Source organism: Pseudochaenichthys georgianus, chromosome 15 (assembly GCF_902827115.2).
Source record: "Pseudochaenichthys georgianus chromosome 15, fPseGeo1.2, whole genome shotgun sequence".
NCBI lineage: Eukaryota > Metazoa > Chordata > Actinopteri > Perciformes > Channichthyidae > Pseudochaenichthys > Pseudochaenichthys georgianus.
The window spans coordinates 19593773-19610431 of record NC_047517.1 but is presented as its reverse complement, the minus strand read 5'-3'; the positions used below and the strand labels follow the sequence as shown (position 1 = coordinate 19610431).

Below are 16659 nucleotides of genomic sequence, written 5' to 3'. Positions count from 1 at the left end.
GCATTTGTAGCTGCTAGTTATAAACATGCCTGGTGATAAATTATCAATAGTTTCTTCATCTCCCAATAATACTGAAGCACAGTAGTGGTGGTGCTTCCTTTTAGCTCACTTCCCCTCAGTTTGTGTCCTTCCTTATCTTGTCTATCCTCCAGCGCCATCTAGAGGCCTACAGGAATATGCACCGCCTCAGAAAAGCCCCCTGTCGCCGATATGCTGCCCTGCTCTCAGACAAGGTCAGCTCCCAGAGAGCACTGCTGCAGCAGAGAGAAGAGGCAGCCAGAGGCAAGTCAGAGAGTGAGGCTCAGCAGGTAAAGCATAACATCCAAGTGTAACAAAACTCAGTGCTTTATTTTAGTCTTGAATTATCATAACAACTCTGTTGTTCGTTTATAGTAATTAATATCGTGGCTGTCCTGGCCATGTTGAACTGTTTTCCATCTCACATTTTGTGTCTGAACTTGTGTGGTAGTTTCATTATACATGTTTAGAATCACTCACGGAGACAATTATGATAAGATAATGAATCTAATAAAAGTCTTAATGTTAAGATTTTCACCTACAAGACACAGTTAGATGTCAAGCATTAAAGTAATTATTCTACTTTTTTTAAATTGTTTATTTTATTATTACCAGAGACAGTGCACACTATTCAACACATCAGTTTCCTCCTCAATGTATGAGTTAGCTTATGAGCTAATTTTGTAGTCCAGTGTTACGTTATTTCAAATAGTGGCACTACTCGCTTGAGCTAAACACTGTGATACACTACAATACAATATATAAAACAAAACAAAGTAGCAGAAAAGTATGATGATGGTAGGTTTGCTAAATCTGCGTGTTCAGGAGTAAAAGTTTTGATGCAAGAGTCCAAACTCCTTTCTTTAGCTGGCCATGTTTTTGCCTGGAGGGCCTGTCATTTGCCTACCACAGCACCACACTTTGTCTGAGCTCAAATACACAACCCTCCAAATCAAAGCCTCCCTGTTTTGCCTGTAACACCTTCACTTTCTCCCCTCAAGTGACATGCATAACATTAAAACCATTGCAGCTGCAGTTTACAACTTAATCCTGTGAGTCTTTAAATCCTGCACCGTATACTGTGGGCAGTGTAGCATCCTTACACTTTGATGAATGGAACTTTTGTAGCAATTATTTATATTATTCATTCAAATGTTAACTTCCTGATCCTGCTTTTGGATCGTCATGAAAGCAAAGAAAGTCCGTAATCATTTGAATCTTAAAAAAAGAATGAATAATTGATGTTGAAATTTAAAACCACTTAGTTTTAACATTGAAACATTTATTTTTACTTTTCTGACCATTGCAAATTATTTCCACATTGTCATTTTTGATCCGCTGCTGTTTTAATCCATTTCAATCACTTTAAATATAGATTTTAGAATTTAAGAGACTATACTGTGTCTAAATTGATGAACCCTAGAAAGTACTTGTTGCAAAAGTAAAATGTCAAATTTGGGAATTGAAACCAAAACTTCTGAAAGATGTGTTTCAAAGTACATGTCAATGCTACGAATTCAGTGGTATCAAAATATAAGTAATAAAGTTTTAGTAACATTTCACAACTAGCTATTAAGTTGTTTAACCAACCCACAAATCCAAATGTAGTTTCCTGTTCTTGTTTATAATTCCCCTCCTGCTTATTTGCTGGGATTGACTTTGATTTTGACTCATCTCTGACAGAGTGTGAAAAGAGCAATAAGCTTTACAGAGGGTCTGCAAGGAGGGGGTCTGACATGAGAGAGATCCTGTCTTATCTTCCCCTCCTGTAAAAGCTGAGCTCCTTCAGGAGGATGTAATTGTCCTCTCTAATGACTTGCACTTAGTAGGGGAAGACAAAGAGAGCACAATAAAGGACTTTAGAGGCCCTCCAGTAGGAATCCTTTGCTTTAAATTGAAGAGCAAATGAAACTGCCTGTTGTTTCCTCGGCTCAGGTCGAGAGGCTCTGTCACAGACACAGAGGTGAGGCAGGACCAAAGCAGACCGAGGCGAGAACACCTGCTGGGTCCTAATTGGTCCTCGCTGCTGTTAATGGCTTCCTGTGGCTGTGTGTTTACTTCTCATTTGTTCTGTGTACTCTGTTTCCCAGCCCCAAAACAAGGGAGGCCTGCCCTCTGTCTCTGCCTGTCTGTCTGCCTCCTCTTTTCTTCTTCACTCAAACAAAAGAAGTTGTCCTTCTCCAAGCTGCTGCACGATGACTCATACCTGAAGCCCCTCCCTAAAACCAGCTATTACCTGGTAGGTTTTGACCCAGCAGCAAAACACCTGACTTCAATCCAGCCCTGCCTTTGATTTATGTTTAATCCCGTTCTGTGACATTCATCAAATTGTCCCTCACAATCTCTTTTCTGAGATCTTTGACCTCCAGAGGCAGTTATCTAAGCATGGACATTTGAAAACCCACCACGACTTGGAGGACTTTTATAGGGGCATCAAATATAACCGTCACCCAGTACAGCTGTATACAAGTCTGGAGGATGTCAAGAAAAGGAGTTAAGAAACATTTTTTATATGAAAACGTTCTCTCTAGATATGTTATGGAGAAAAGCAGTAGATGTGAATTTGTAATGTGTGTTGATGTTACAGTGTTGGAAAGCAGACCTGCAGCTGGTTTGATGACCGACAAGAAATCAGATAAATATCCCCACACCGCTGAAGACAGAGGACATGAAGGCCACTCCAGGAGGAGAATACCTACACTGTAATAAGTAGTGGTTACTTCATGTAATAGACCTGGGAAATAAGTTCAGGCAGATATATATATATTTTAACGTATGATTATGTCTGCTGCCTTGATTGTAAACGCTGCAACATTCGAGTAATATTTTGACTTGATTTTTTTTTTCAGATGTAAGCTTTTTTGCTTTTTTCATGAGACTTGGACAAATAGATTGACACCACACTCTCACATTTGTCTGTTAAAAATAAAGTTACAGCTAAGCCAGTTAGCGTAGCTTAGAAAATGGGAAAACAGCAAGCCTTGCTTTTGCACCTTTTTAAAACTTGCAAATTAAAATAAATACAAAAGATAGTTTGTTTGAGTCTAAAAGCAACAGGTTGAGATTATATGGGGTTTGAGTCACAAAATGATTCTCTAATGCTTTAAAATAAAACAACGAACAAGTCTTCAATATTTCGGACTCAGGGTATACGTGTAAAAGATACAGCTGGTGTTGGTAAGGGGCCGGCTGTCTGTTGAGGCCTCGGCTCCTAAATTGTGAGCTCTCTGGATCTCTGTTTGCTCTGCCTTTAAGAACAAACAGGGACTCCACTGGAGGCTTGTTTAGCGTGGACCCTCCTGGAGGAGAGAGCTGATTACTCACGTAGAAGTGAGATGACCAAACACAATCTGACCCTGCTGTTGTGGAGACTCGCCTACTCGGTCGGCCACTTTAACTTCCACAAACATCGTCCAGGGGGAAATGTCGTCATTATGTCCGCTACAAAAGAGATATAGCAATTGGGCCAGTGGTGTCACCTTATGCCAGCCCTGTGAGCAGATGTGGAACTGTTTGAGAAGTTCCTACTCATTTAAAGCTTTATGGGCGTCCAGGCAAACAGCACTCCATTTAGCAAAAAGATAATCGGAGAGCCTTTAAGACTTTGAGTTGTATTGTGGTTCCACTCATCGCTAGTTATACAAGCATTATATTGGTATTAAGAATAATCTACTACTTCAGCTTCAGTTTGAAGATAGAAGACTGGAGGTTTTGTTTATTCTGCAGCTAATACTAAAACTGACATCATCTTTTAGTTTATACACCTGAACCTCTACTAATTTCTTTCAGGACTTTTACTTCAATTGACACTTCCCGCTCAATTTATTGTTGAATATTGATCAACATTACAACTTGAACTTCAGTGTTCTACTTTTTTAGCACTCTAACCCTAAACTTCACTTAGCACTAACACTTGTATGACACTTTGACGTTGAAACCTACCTTTCTGTCATCGCCTCCATTTTAACTGCTAATTCCACTTCTCTCAGTAACTCTAGGTAAATTGCCTCTTCAACTACTGTTTCAGTATTAGAACTATATCAAGCATTTAAAATCTAATATTTCAATAGAGAGTAAAGTGTTATGTATTTTCTGTTTAAATGTATTTTAAGATGGGCAATACGTATGAAATTAGAAGCACTTTGATTGATTTATTCCAGAAAACTCTCAAATGCCTATCTCTTTCTCTAGTTCTGCTGTCGTACCTTTTTTAACACAAAAGAATGCGATTAACATGGGTGCTGATCATTTCAACCACACATTTGACAAATTATAATCTATGAGTGTTTTTGCTTTAAATCTAAAGAAGGTAACTACGAAGGCATGTTGTTCAAATCAAATCAAGTTTTATTTATATAGCACATAAATATAAACGATTTTTGGTCGAGCCAAAGTGCTGTACATATAATAAAATTAGCCTACAGTAGAGAGACTTTACAGCAAATACAACAGCACAGATTGTTCAGAATATCAGTATGAGAAAAAACGACACCCTCTATCCTTAGAATCGACATTACATGTAGGCACCTGCTCGTATCACCCTCGGTGTCCCTTGTGTTTACATGTTGTGAATGTATAACAGACCGGTGTCGGCCACTCTCACCCTTGTTGTTAATTGGGGCTGAATTCTGTTTAGTATGAGCATGTATGATGTTAGCAAGAGGCTGCCAGCGTCAAACAGCTCATTGGCTTGGGGACATTAGACTCTTGGTAAGAAGACGAGTGAAGGCTTACGCTGACAAGTCCTCCATCAGTGTGAAATCTCACCACACCACAGACAAACATGGCGAGACAGCGGCCCTCCCTGCGCCCCCACCTCTCTGTGCTATAGGCACATTCCCCACATCCATAAGAAATACCCAAAATAAAAGCAATTAGAGCTGAAGACAATATATGGAGTCGGCAAAGTCCTTGTTTATGTTTGAGCCAATTCATCCAATCTGTCCTGCGTTGGTTACTATTTATATGTTTATTATTAAACTATGATTTATTGGACAGTTTGCTATCTTTGTGACCATCTGGTCATGGTCTCTTCAACATGTTGAATTTCACAAGTATGCATTACAGGCCTACAAAATTAAATTGACCAGAACATACCGTGTCTATTACTATAGTTGACTGCGATGAGTGGAAAACGCACAGAAGCCTGCGCTGGTCAAGTTGCATCTAATTTTGTCAACCTTTTTAACGAGTTATCATTTACGCCACTGCATTGTTGGGCTTTTAACATGTCATCACTAATATTGTACATATATGAGTGCACAGGTCCACATCCTCATTCCTCCACTCGCCTCAGGGTTTGTATAGATCTGTTACCTGCTTCACCGTGCTGTGAGTAAACGCTGCCTTGCTCAGGAGTCCTCCCTGAAGCCAGTTTGCACCCAGCAGACAAAGTGTGTTGTCACCCGAGTGCGCAGTGTTATTGGGTGTGAGCTGCACCACACTATAGATACTCTTGAGAAGTAGCACACCATTAGGAATATATTAACAACCCAACATTTTGTGTGCAGGTCACACATCCCAGCTGTACGCAATTTGACCAGATTACAGTATGTTTGAACACAGTTTTGCCTCAATCATTATTTCTTAGATGTAAATGTGATTTCTTTTTGATGGCCTTTTGTTCGTAAGATTAGCTGATTTCTGCACGTGTGTGTGTTTGGGTCTCCAGGATATTATAGCATGAGTCTGGATCAGGAGAGGGCTTTGCGGAGCTGATCTTTGGTGGCAGCCAGGAGAAGGAGCAAACTGAGCAAATATTTCCCAAGGTTAGTGTAAAACCCACAGGGGCAGCAACCCCACTTAACAAGGGCAGAGAGGGGTAAACACACCTGGAGCAGTGATCACCCTCCTCAACCAACACACAAAGAATACACTAAACAGAAAGACATATTACTAGTTTAGTTTAGTAATTATATATTTTCATCTTTTTCATTTTCCGTTTACTCTATTTACTCCCAGCATGTGTATAGCTGCGGATAAGTGACAGCCAGGATTTGCTTATCTTATCATTAAGCCTATAGTATCAAAAAGTAACAAATATATAGACATTTTATTCATTGGGATAAACCCCTTGAGATCGTTTTCAAGGGGGTCCCGACAATAGCAACAACTTACAGACATACATAAACAAAAAGACAAAATGCAAAACATGACACACAAGACAAACCACATACAGTCTGTTAAGTGAAATCCAAGCAATGCACACAATCATTACAATTTGAGACAGTCGAGCAAATCAGTTTCATCAATATCAGTTATAACAAGTACAGACCAGTTGAAAGTGAGATAACAATGCATGTTTAAATATACCCAATGATGCAAGAGATCTAATGGCAGCAGGTAAAGTATTCCAGTCAGTTGTGGCTTTAAACATGAACGCTCTTCTGCCAATCAATTTCTTTGCAGAGGGGACAGAGAAATAAATCTGAACGGAATGTCTAACTTGATGAATTGGTGAGTAGGGTACAAAATACTGCTTTAAATAAGGGGGATAGTTAAGATAAATGCATTTAAATATCAGCTGAAGCCAATGCATGTGTCTTCTTACATTTAAAGTAGGCCATTTAAGTTGGTTATACATTGTGCAGTGATGTGTACGAAAAGGACAACCAAGAACAAATCTGCATAGTCTGTTGTAGGCTATGTTGAGTGGAGCAAGATCTGATTTATGTGCATTTTGGTAGACAACATCCTACCTACATTCCACCTACCAGTAGGCCTTCCCCTAAAACACACTGACTAACATGTTACATCTTGTTTTGAAGTGTAAAATGTATTATTTATTGAGGTGTCTTTATAACCACATGACCCAGGCTAGCTGTTTATTCATGTTTCTAGTCTTTATGCTTCATCAGAATATAATTGTGGCTTGTGTCACAGAAAAGGCTCACCATGCCTTTAACCCAGCAAACTAAGCAAAATACTTCTTAACTGTATTGATTAAATTAAATTCTAATCATTAGGTAGACAAACCTAGATTTTCATATTATATTCGTATAATATATTTTAAACTCTACAGAGATCAGGAGAGAGGCTGGGAAAAAGTGAGAGCATTAGAGGCGAGGTTATGCTCAGGTGCTGAGATGAGCATAATGGACAAGCACGCAGGACTCATCTTTCTCTCACCTTTGTGTCAAAACGGGCCTGAGCAAACAGAGGATGAGCCTGGCTGGAGGGAGAGCAGGCGAAGGCAAACAGTGGTCAGACAGGACTGGTGAAAGCCAACAGCGAGCAGGGGCATTAACTCACTGCTGCTCTGTGCTGACGTCTCAGACCCTCCACTGTGGGAGAGGCCTGAGACCCCAACCCCTGAGCTCACAATCTGGGGTTTAGGTCTTAATGTTTGTGAGTTACCAACACTATGTATGTGTGGGAACCGTGGTGACGTCAGGCCACAACCGCCGCCTCAAAATAATATGCAATTGAAGGGAAATAATTGAATTACCTGCAAAATTATTTTCAACCTTATACAAGAAAGTCAACTTGTTCAACTGATCAGGTTTGAAGTCACATTTTGTTTTTAATTTGATGGATTTATATTATATTGCCTTGTTCTTTAATTATGTAATCAATATGTGATACGTAAATAAGAGTGTTTTCTGCACTGAAGCAATCAAATGATGTTGTTGTTATTTTAGAGTAGTCTAAAAGTTGCCCCGTGATTTCCCTTCATTGCATTAGTGGAAATCAGCTTGAAACGAGCCTTACACTTTGAGAATCAAAAGAAATCTTGATTTCTTAAATACACCGACAACGATAAACAACATTATCATTCAAAGTAAGTGAGATCAAAATGACGTCAAAACGTAAGCACATTTGTGTCTTATGATGTTGATCCTCAATACCTAGTGTATCAAATCTCAATCTCAAAGGTAAGTATACCAGATACCCCAAAGTGGTTAGCAGTAAAGTAAATTGATTTGTAGTGAAAGAGTTCAAACGTGAGAAAACACTGGTATAGTCTTTTACGTTTTAAAAAGAAGTAAAACTAAATGAATTCAGGTTTGAATGCAGTCTGCAGTTTATTTAAGTTGCACCTGCATTTAAGCCTTTTGAGGATAGGGGGGATGGGATAGGGGATCTACTATAGAGCACCATATAGATCAATAACATTAATTCACAGTGCTCAGGACAAAAAAACAAACAGGAAGTAGCCAAGTGTGACAGTTAGCGCTGAGTGGGGTGTTGGAGGAGGAGTGAGAGGCGCCAAACGGGACACTGGGACTGTGGGAAATGACACTGGCTATGACACCTATGAATTTTACACAGTAGTTACCTCAGCTCGTATACAGGGGGATGTCTCTTTTTAAATTACAAAATGATTCATGGGAAAGGAAATGATAGATGAATGCAATATGTGCCACCCACAGATGAAAGCCCCCACATTTGCAACCCTACAGCGTAACTTTATGAGGAACTTTGAGAGCAAGATGCCTGATTTGGTATTTGGATTTTAAATGTGCTTCTTTAGGTAGGAGTGTATGGCAGCTGAGCAAAGAGGGAACACTGATGTACTTTCTTTCAATCACGGATTACCCCTGAGAAGAGCAAGAAAGCAGAGATTTACTTGAGATAGCTTAGACATATGCATGATCTTTGTTGGATCAACATGGTTTTCTCCCAAAGGTTTGTAATTTAGCAAACAGGAAGAAACATTAAGGAAAATGTGCACTGACACGGATACTTAAAGTTAAGTTTTAGCAACCTTTATCAGTGTGGAGGAGACATCAGAAGCGTATTGAAGGAGGCTTTAACTGCTCTTTAAACTGAGTGAGGTTTATTTTTCTCTGCTGGCTGTGACCTGTGGTCCAGACTGCTGGACAGGGAGACAGACTCTCTGAGCTGGCAGGAGGAGCGAGGCAACCAAGATTTGGTTAGTAACACAAACCAGCCACAACACAACACCCCAGAACTCTATGGAAGCTAACACGTAGCTGTCACACAATATCTGCCTTTAACGTTTGTTTTTTTCCTTTCCAAGCTACCATGGCAACAGGTCACACCGAATACATTTACCAGAATACAGTAGTTATTTGTGAGCATGACACTGTGACTGAATGTAAATCAGTTGATTATGGATTGAGTGATCAGTGAGAGATTTGTTTTCCTTTCTTTCCTAGACGCTTCCAAGTGTTGACTCCAAACAAGGGAAGACGAGCCAAACCAACCAGGCGCCCCTCTGCTCTCCAAAACAGCAAAGCAGTGTCCGGAAAGACCGGCCCTCTTGTTCCCCACCTCTGAGAAGAGTGACCTCAGCCAGGTGCATAAAACACCTTTCATATTTATTGATTTATTGGAGAATAATGCCTGATTTTCCAGCGTGTGTTTTATTGGCAGACATCCATGTCTTGAAACTCTGGTTTGGGACACAGCAACATGCTGTCGGAAAACACCTGATCCCTTATCCATTGAAGACGTGTGTCAACAAGAGCATAGGTACAATTATTCCTCAGATAAATTAAATTAGAGTAACAATTGTATTGTTTTTTTTAATTGGTTTTGTTTTCTTCTTTCTCTTTAGATAATTGACTGTGGATTTAAGCTATGGAGGAACTATAAGGTCAACCCAAATCACTGAAGATAAAGCAATTATCTCTGTAGAGAAAATGTGCAAATATGAGTGTGTCAGTTCATATGGCAATTCTACAAAACAACATTACTATATTAAATGATTTTGATATGTCAATTGTTGATTTTCTTCTATAATGATGGCAGTGTCCTTATTCATTGGGTTTGCTGAAATATAAAAGTTATACTATAATAACGTCCGTTCTTCTGTGAGACTGGGTTTAACCAGTTCAATTGTTATAAGAATTGCTGTTAAAATGATGAAGTTTCACTGCAGGCAATTTGTTCTTTTAAGTGACACACAATTGTTCACGATTTAGTAAATGCAATTTAGTAAATTCTTCTAACTATGTTTTATTTTTGTCAATTCATAATACTAGAGGAACGTTGACTTGTTGATACTTAGTTGTCACCCACTTACACAGGAGTGAAACAGTTCCAGGTTTAGCAACATTTATATATTTAAAGTAATCTGGGGTAAATTCTGATCCTTTTAGGGACAAAGAGCAGCTCAGCACACAGTGGCTGTGCGTTCTGCAGGTGTGGCTTTGATCTAAGTGTCAATGTTTACAGGTTGATGTAATAAAGAAGGTTAAACTGCTTTATTCAAAATCCTGTAGTCCTCAATGTATGGCCCTCTCAGCCAATCCCTGGCAAGCCCGCAAAGATCAAAGAGGAGAGGAGCCAACCATGTCCGCCCCAAACACCCATCCCGAGCCTGGCTTCACACTATATATCTGGGAGCTGTCCATGAAGTCCAGAGACCTGAGATAACTGAGTGTGGAGACGCAGGAACAGGAGAGATATTTCGGTTTTTTAAATAAGACCTGTGATTACATACATTCAGCCCTGGAGCTGTTGGACAGGATGGCCTCCGGCGAGTGTCCCGAGAAGGCCAGTCAGAGCCGGGTGGACCACCTCCTCAGCGCCGTGGAGAGTGAGCTGCAGGCCGGCAGCGAGAAGGGAGACCCCACGGAGAAGGAACTCAGCGTGTCCCTGGATGAGAAGACGCTTTGGCAGAAGTTTAAAGAACTTGTAAATGAAATGATAGTTACAAAGAATGGCAGGTAAGCTTGAGTGCAAACAATTAAATGTTTAACTAACAAAGCAACACAATTAAAAAAAAAAAACAATCTAATCGTCATAATGTCTATCAAGGCGGATGTTTCCGGTGCTGAAAGTGAACATATCTGGATTGGATCCGAACGCCATGTATTCCGTTTTGCTGGACTTTGTGTCTGCGGACAATCACAGGTGGAAGTACGTGAACGGGGAGTGGGTCCCCGGGGGCAAACCTGAACCCCAGACCCCCAGCTGCGTGTACATCCACCCGGACTCTCCAAACTTCGGGGCACACTGGATGAAAGCGCCCGTCTCTTTTAGTAAAGTCAAACTCACAAATAAACTGAACGGAGGAGGTCAGGTGAGGAGATCATTTTCAATGTTGTACTTTCGTTTGTTTTTCTTCAGATACAAACCAAATTGTGATTCCTAAAATGTACTTATTTTTATATAATAAATACAAATTGAAATAAATGTAAAAGACAATAACCATTTTCCTGTATGTCTTTGGTTTTCCAGATAATGTTAAATTCATTACATAAGTACGAGCCACGCATGCATATAGTGCGTGTTGGAGGCCCGAGGAGAATGATCACGAGCCACGCTTTCCCAGAGACGCAGTTCATTGCAGTAACTGCTTACCAAAACGAGGAGGTGGGCAATTTAATTATTTTGAAATCAAAAACACATTGAACACTTATATAATTTAAAACAACGTACACTAATGTTTCTTGTATGTGCACAAAATGTGTGCGTAAATTACGCACTTTTACATATGGCATTAGCAAACCTTTTGTGAATTAGATTTTTGGAAAACAACAATTGTTAATGTTCTTCATATTTGGATTTTAGGTGACTGCTCTTAAAATAAAGCACAACCCTTTTGCCAAGGCCTTCCTAGATGCAAAGGAGAGGTAAGAATACACATTTTAGACGTTACAATTGTATGTATGGATTTAAATGCAATACAATTAGTTTCAACATTATGTAAAAAAACATCCTCATCAATCATTTCATTTCTTCAAGAAGTGATCACAAAGACATGCGAGAAGATGCCAATGAAAATCAGCAGTCAACTTACTCTCCATGTGAGTTTTGCATTCTTTTTATATAAATGTAATTTCATGTCAGACTTTATTTTCAAGCTACATATTGCCACATGGCTAATATATTTCATATTGTTTCTTCTCATCAGTAGGTGGTTGGTATATTCCAGGCACAAGCTCTCTCTGCCCTCCTGTGAGTCCTCACAGCCAGTTTGGGGGTCCCATCTCCCTCTCGCCATCCCACGGCTGTGAGCGCTACTCCACCCTGAGGAACCACCGCTCTGCCCCCTACAGCAGCCCCTATGCCCATCGGACCAACTCGCCCAGTGAGTGTTCTCTTCCACCTTTTACCATCCATCACACAACATCCAGGAATTACACCTCTTCCTCCCCTGCTATTAACAAGAAACTCAAACAAATGTTGCTGACCGCGGGATGTTTTGCATTCCTCTGGCTTTTGTGTGAGTGGAGCCACAGAGCTGTAAATGGTCGGGCTTCAGACAAGGAATGTTTGGAGTGAATATTCACACCTTTCACTGTCATACTGATATCAGAGGGGCAGGAAATCCTGAATCATACTGAGAAAACAACAGGTTTAGTGGATTTTATTAACCGTATTTGTGATGCCTGTCTTTGTGTTTTAGTTGGTTACTCTGATAACTCGTCCGCCTGTCTGTCGATGCTCTCACCCCACGACAACTGGTCCGGTCTGCAGTTGCCAACACACTCCAGCATGATGCCCATGGCCCACAATTCCCCTTCCGGTACCAACTCAAGGTTTGTATAGTTCCTCTTTTTTTTTTTTTAAACTAGACACACACTAATACAACTCAGGTAGCCTACAGGTTAGACATCAGACAATACAATAGACATACAAATAGTGACCTCAATAATTATGGTGACAAAAGAAAAGATCAAAAACCAAATAAACTCTGTTATGTGTTAGATGTTGGTAGAAAAAAGTATTATGTGAGTCCTGCTGTAATCGTATACATGTATTGTTCTAAGCTAAGTTGAATAAGAAATGTATTCCTGCATAACAAATATGGATATTTGTGAAATTCTTTCAATATTACGCTCGTGTGAAAATAATTTGAAGAAAGAAAAAAACGATATAACTCTGACACTACAAGAATATCATTACTTTTGTCTTTATTTAAATGTTCCATGTTGTCTCTCCATTCCATAGAAACAATGGCTTTACCTCATTTATCTAATACAATCTAACTCACTACTATATCTTACAATAAAAAAAGGCACAATTGTTTTACTTTTGCATGAGTATCACCTCTAAACCCTCCTTATAAGAGCTGAGTAACACGTTTTCTGTCCACGTCTCTGCAGTCAGTACACAAGCATGTGGTCTGTGAGTAACCCGCCCCTGACCCCCGTGTCCCAGAGTGAGGGGATGAACAACAGCCTGAGCTCGCAGTTCCTCCGAGGGTCCGGCAGCCACTACCCCGGCCTGTCTCACTCCGTCACAGCGCCCTCCTCTGGCTCTCCCATGTACGACAGCGGCCCAGCCACGGAGCTGCACGACACGGCTCAGTACGACACCTCTCCACATGGGAGGCTACCTTCAGCCTGGACTCCTGTCACACCCCCGTCCCTCTGATGGAGGTGCATGTGTCATCAAGTGATGTCTGCAGGAGGCTTGGCAGGCTGTAACTTTAAAGCAGCAAATAAGTATTTGTTCCCAAATCAATTGGCAAAAGACTGTTTTCAATTATGGGGCACTACAATCAATCTATATGGAAAAAATCTCCACTTCTTAATTTGTACTATTGAGAGAGACTTCAAAGTCTTGAAGGAACTCTTTAAAAATGTGTCTTTTTTGTTTTTAACATATTTTTACGTTATTTCCTTTTTTTCCCTTTTCGTTTTGTAAATGTTTTTGTTTAGCATAGCATGAAACAACATATTCTTTTAATGTTTGTGGGCCAAAATCCCTTTATAATCTGCTTATATTAAGCATAACTCCATGATATTCACAGCAGAAGGCATAAAGATGACAATGTCGAAGGATCTTTAACATTGTTAATAGTGTAAATGATTAAAATAATTTTGTTTTACAATGTAAATAGATAACTTATGCTCTCGCAATGACGCCATTTGAGATATTATGTTCCAGGTTATTTTAAAAATGAAATGAAAAATGGATCAATGTTAATATTCTGCTATGCAGACAATATACAACTTTCCAGATCATTAAAAAAACATCATTGCACAATTCACTGCTTTTTATGTTGTTGTCTAAGTTGTCGTCATTCATCCACCTTGGACCGCTCCTTTTTGTCTTGGGTGTGCGGTTGTGAGTCATACCATGTTATTTAATTCACAAAGAAATGGGACGCAACCAGATTTCATTTATTTAATTCTTACACAGTATCTGGCATGGGGATTATCTTCCATTGGGCATTTTTTTTAATATAATTTTAATAAATCAGTTAGTCAGGTTCAAGGACCTTCAGGGTTCCTTTAGATTAATGGAAAACACAAGCAACGGGAGGGACAGGGAAATACAATTGGGTCAGGGCCTTTTTCTTATCAGATTAGCAGTTCTTGATAAGATTTCTATCATTTCCAAATCAATGGGGGTTGTGTAAGCAACCGATATGTGGAATAATAAACTGGCCTACAAAAAGCACTAAAGGCCCACTCTTCAAGATTCTCTACAACTCGGACATTCAAAATGCTATCGCAAACTAATTTATTAAACGAGAAGATGATCCTTATAAATTATAAACTATAAAATTCAATGAATCAATTTTCACAATATTTTGTCTAGAAGTGCTGTGAATAGCTTTCCGAAGATGAGAGGCATATTACTTTTAAGTTAGAATGTAATTAAATGGCTTCAAACGGTATCTAAAGAATCTTTTTGATTTAAAAATTCTCTTGCTAGCTTGTCTAAAGTGTTCCGAATAACGTTCCAAAGTTGGGCTGTTTTCTGTGAGACGCACAGGATTCTGCTTATTTCCGAAGCTAGTCAATCATGTTAAGGGAGCTTGTCTAGAGGTTAGAAATCAGCCAAGAATGTTGTCTGTTATTCAGCGGTCCAACTTCCAGACAAGCTATCATGACATGACATGATGGGAGGCGTGTGGTGCTGTGGGTTGTGAGTTGTGAGTTGGTATTCGGATCAGGAGGTCACAGGTTCAAACCCCACTGCAGTCAGCATGTCGTTGTGTCCCTGGGCAAGACACTTCACCCCAAATTGCTCCTGTGGGGATTGCGCACAGTATTGAGTATGTAAGTCGCTTTGGATAAAAGCGTCTAACAAGTGACATGTAATGTAATGACTGATGGCAGTGCGTTCCTCTGATTTTAAATTATCATATGATATCAGTTTCTCTACTCTAGCTTAAGAAATAAGCTTGCTACATCCTTTTGAAGACAGTAAAGTCAACCTCACCGTCTGCACTCCTGTGGAGCCTGTAAAGGACATAACATAAGTTATACCGCGTATTGACTTATTAGCAAAATACCAGTATCTTTACTCTGGTTTAACCATTGTATTGTCTCCACAAAGTTCACAAGGACATCACACAGGATATATTCATGTGCCTCTCTATAGTGTTGCTGGTGGTTGACCTTAGATGACCTCAGGCGGAGTTGATCATACAGTACATTTGTAGAGAACTAATTTATCTCTCCTGGTATACTTATATAATGTATCATATTGAACAGCTTGAGGTGGAGAAGGTCAAGTAGTGATACAGTTGGAAGGTGTATTTTGTTAGAAAGAAAATAGTCCCTACGTGAAACTGATCATAACATGGTTTTCGAATAATTTTGAGTAACTTTGTCATGATTTCTGGAAAGAGGCATTACTGTTGAGGTTTTCAAACTTATTTTCTGTGTTTTTTTCTTTATGGCAGATTTCTCCAACACTCAGAAACTAAGTATCTTGAATACATTACACGTAACAATACTAATGTGAGCAGAGCATATGGTGTGTGATTAGAGTCGAGCTGAGAAAGCGTAAAGAAAAAAAGCATTACGGCTGAAGTCCATTCAGCCAAGAAGATCAAGGTCAGTGAAAAAAAGGACATCGTGATGTCCCTCCTTGTACAAGCAGCAGCCCAGACTGACAGGAAGCAAGAGACCTATAATCCCCTAAATGTAATACACAACTGCATCTCAATGTCAATGCACTGGTGAAATGTCTGTGCAGTTAATGCTATTGCTTGTGTGTCTGTGTGGGGAGATATTAAGTGAGTATTATTACATATATTTATCAAATCAATCAACACAGACAAGTTAATACCAAAAAAGGGCGTGCAGATTCATGTCCGTAAATACTATCCATCTCGATGATTTATTATTATACAGTATGTTTTTAAAGGTAAGGGTGTAGGTGAATTGCTGTTATAACCTATTGCAAATTATTTGAAGGAAAAAGCATCATCATCATATTGTGGATTGATATTGAACCGTTTTGTCCTTGTGTTTTGCTGTAAGAGCCAATTAAATATCCAATCATTTTTCACTCTATAAGAAATAATGCGTAAACCAGGAAAAGATAATGGGATATTTAAAAAATAAATAAATCTATAAAGCCCTGAAGGCAGGGTATTTCTCTAAACCTAATAATCCTATTATGATCCCAGTGAAAAAAAGCTCTCTGTCAAAGCAGGGAGCATTGACGCAAGCATGTCTTGACGTCAGTAGCTGCAGTGAAAAAGGGATGGGAGGGGGGAGATTCAGAGAAAGAGAGAGAGAGAGGGAGAGAGAGCAGTGTTTGCCTTCATAAAATACCACGAAATACAAGCGTCAGTGGCATGAATGCAACTGTAGCTCTTTGCAAGAAACCCGAGGATGTGCGCATATCGACGCACAAAAAGGGAAACAGCTTTTGAATTTCAAAACTGACATCCAAGTGACACATTTGTGGGTAGGTGCTGCACTGGAAATCTAAACCAGATGTAGTAAATGATCCCCCGACCCGCGAGTATTCATA

General features: G+C 39.6%; 1 protein-coding gene across 1 annotated transcript; it reads left to right on the top strand.

Moving 5' to 3' along the window:
* The first annotated feature begins 10455 nt into the window (after positions 1-10455).
* Positions 10456-13311, top strand: tbxtb (T-box transcription factor Tb). Its single transcript, XM_034101402.1, has 8 exons — positions 10456-10655; positions 10747-11011; positions 11170-11304; positions 11503-11564; positions 11677-11738; positions 11846-12022; positions 12341-12473; positions 13041-13311. The coding sequence occupies exons 1-8, from the start codon at positions 10456-10458 to the stop codon at positions 13309-13311; spliced, it is 1305 nt and encodes a 434-aa protein (XP_033957293.1).
* Positions 13312-16659: the final 3348 nt, after the last annotated feature.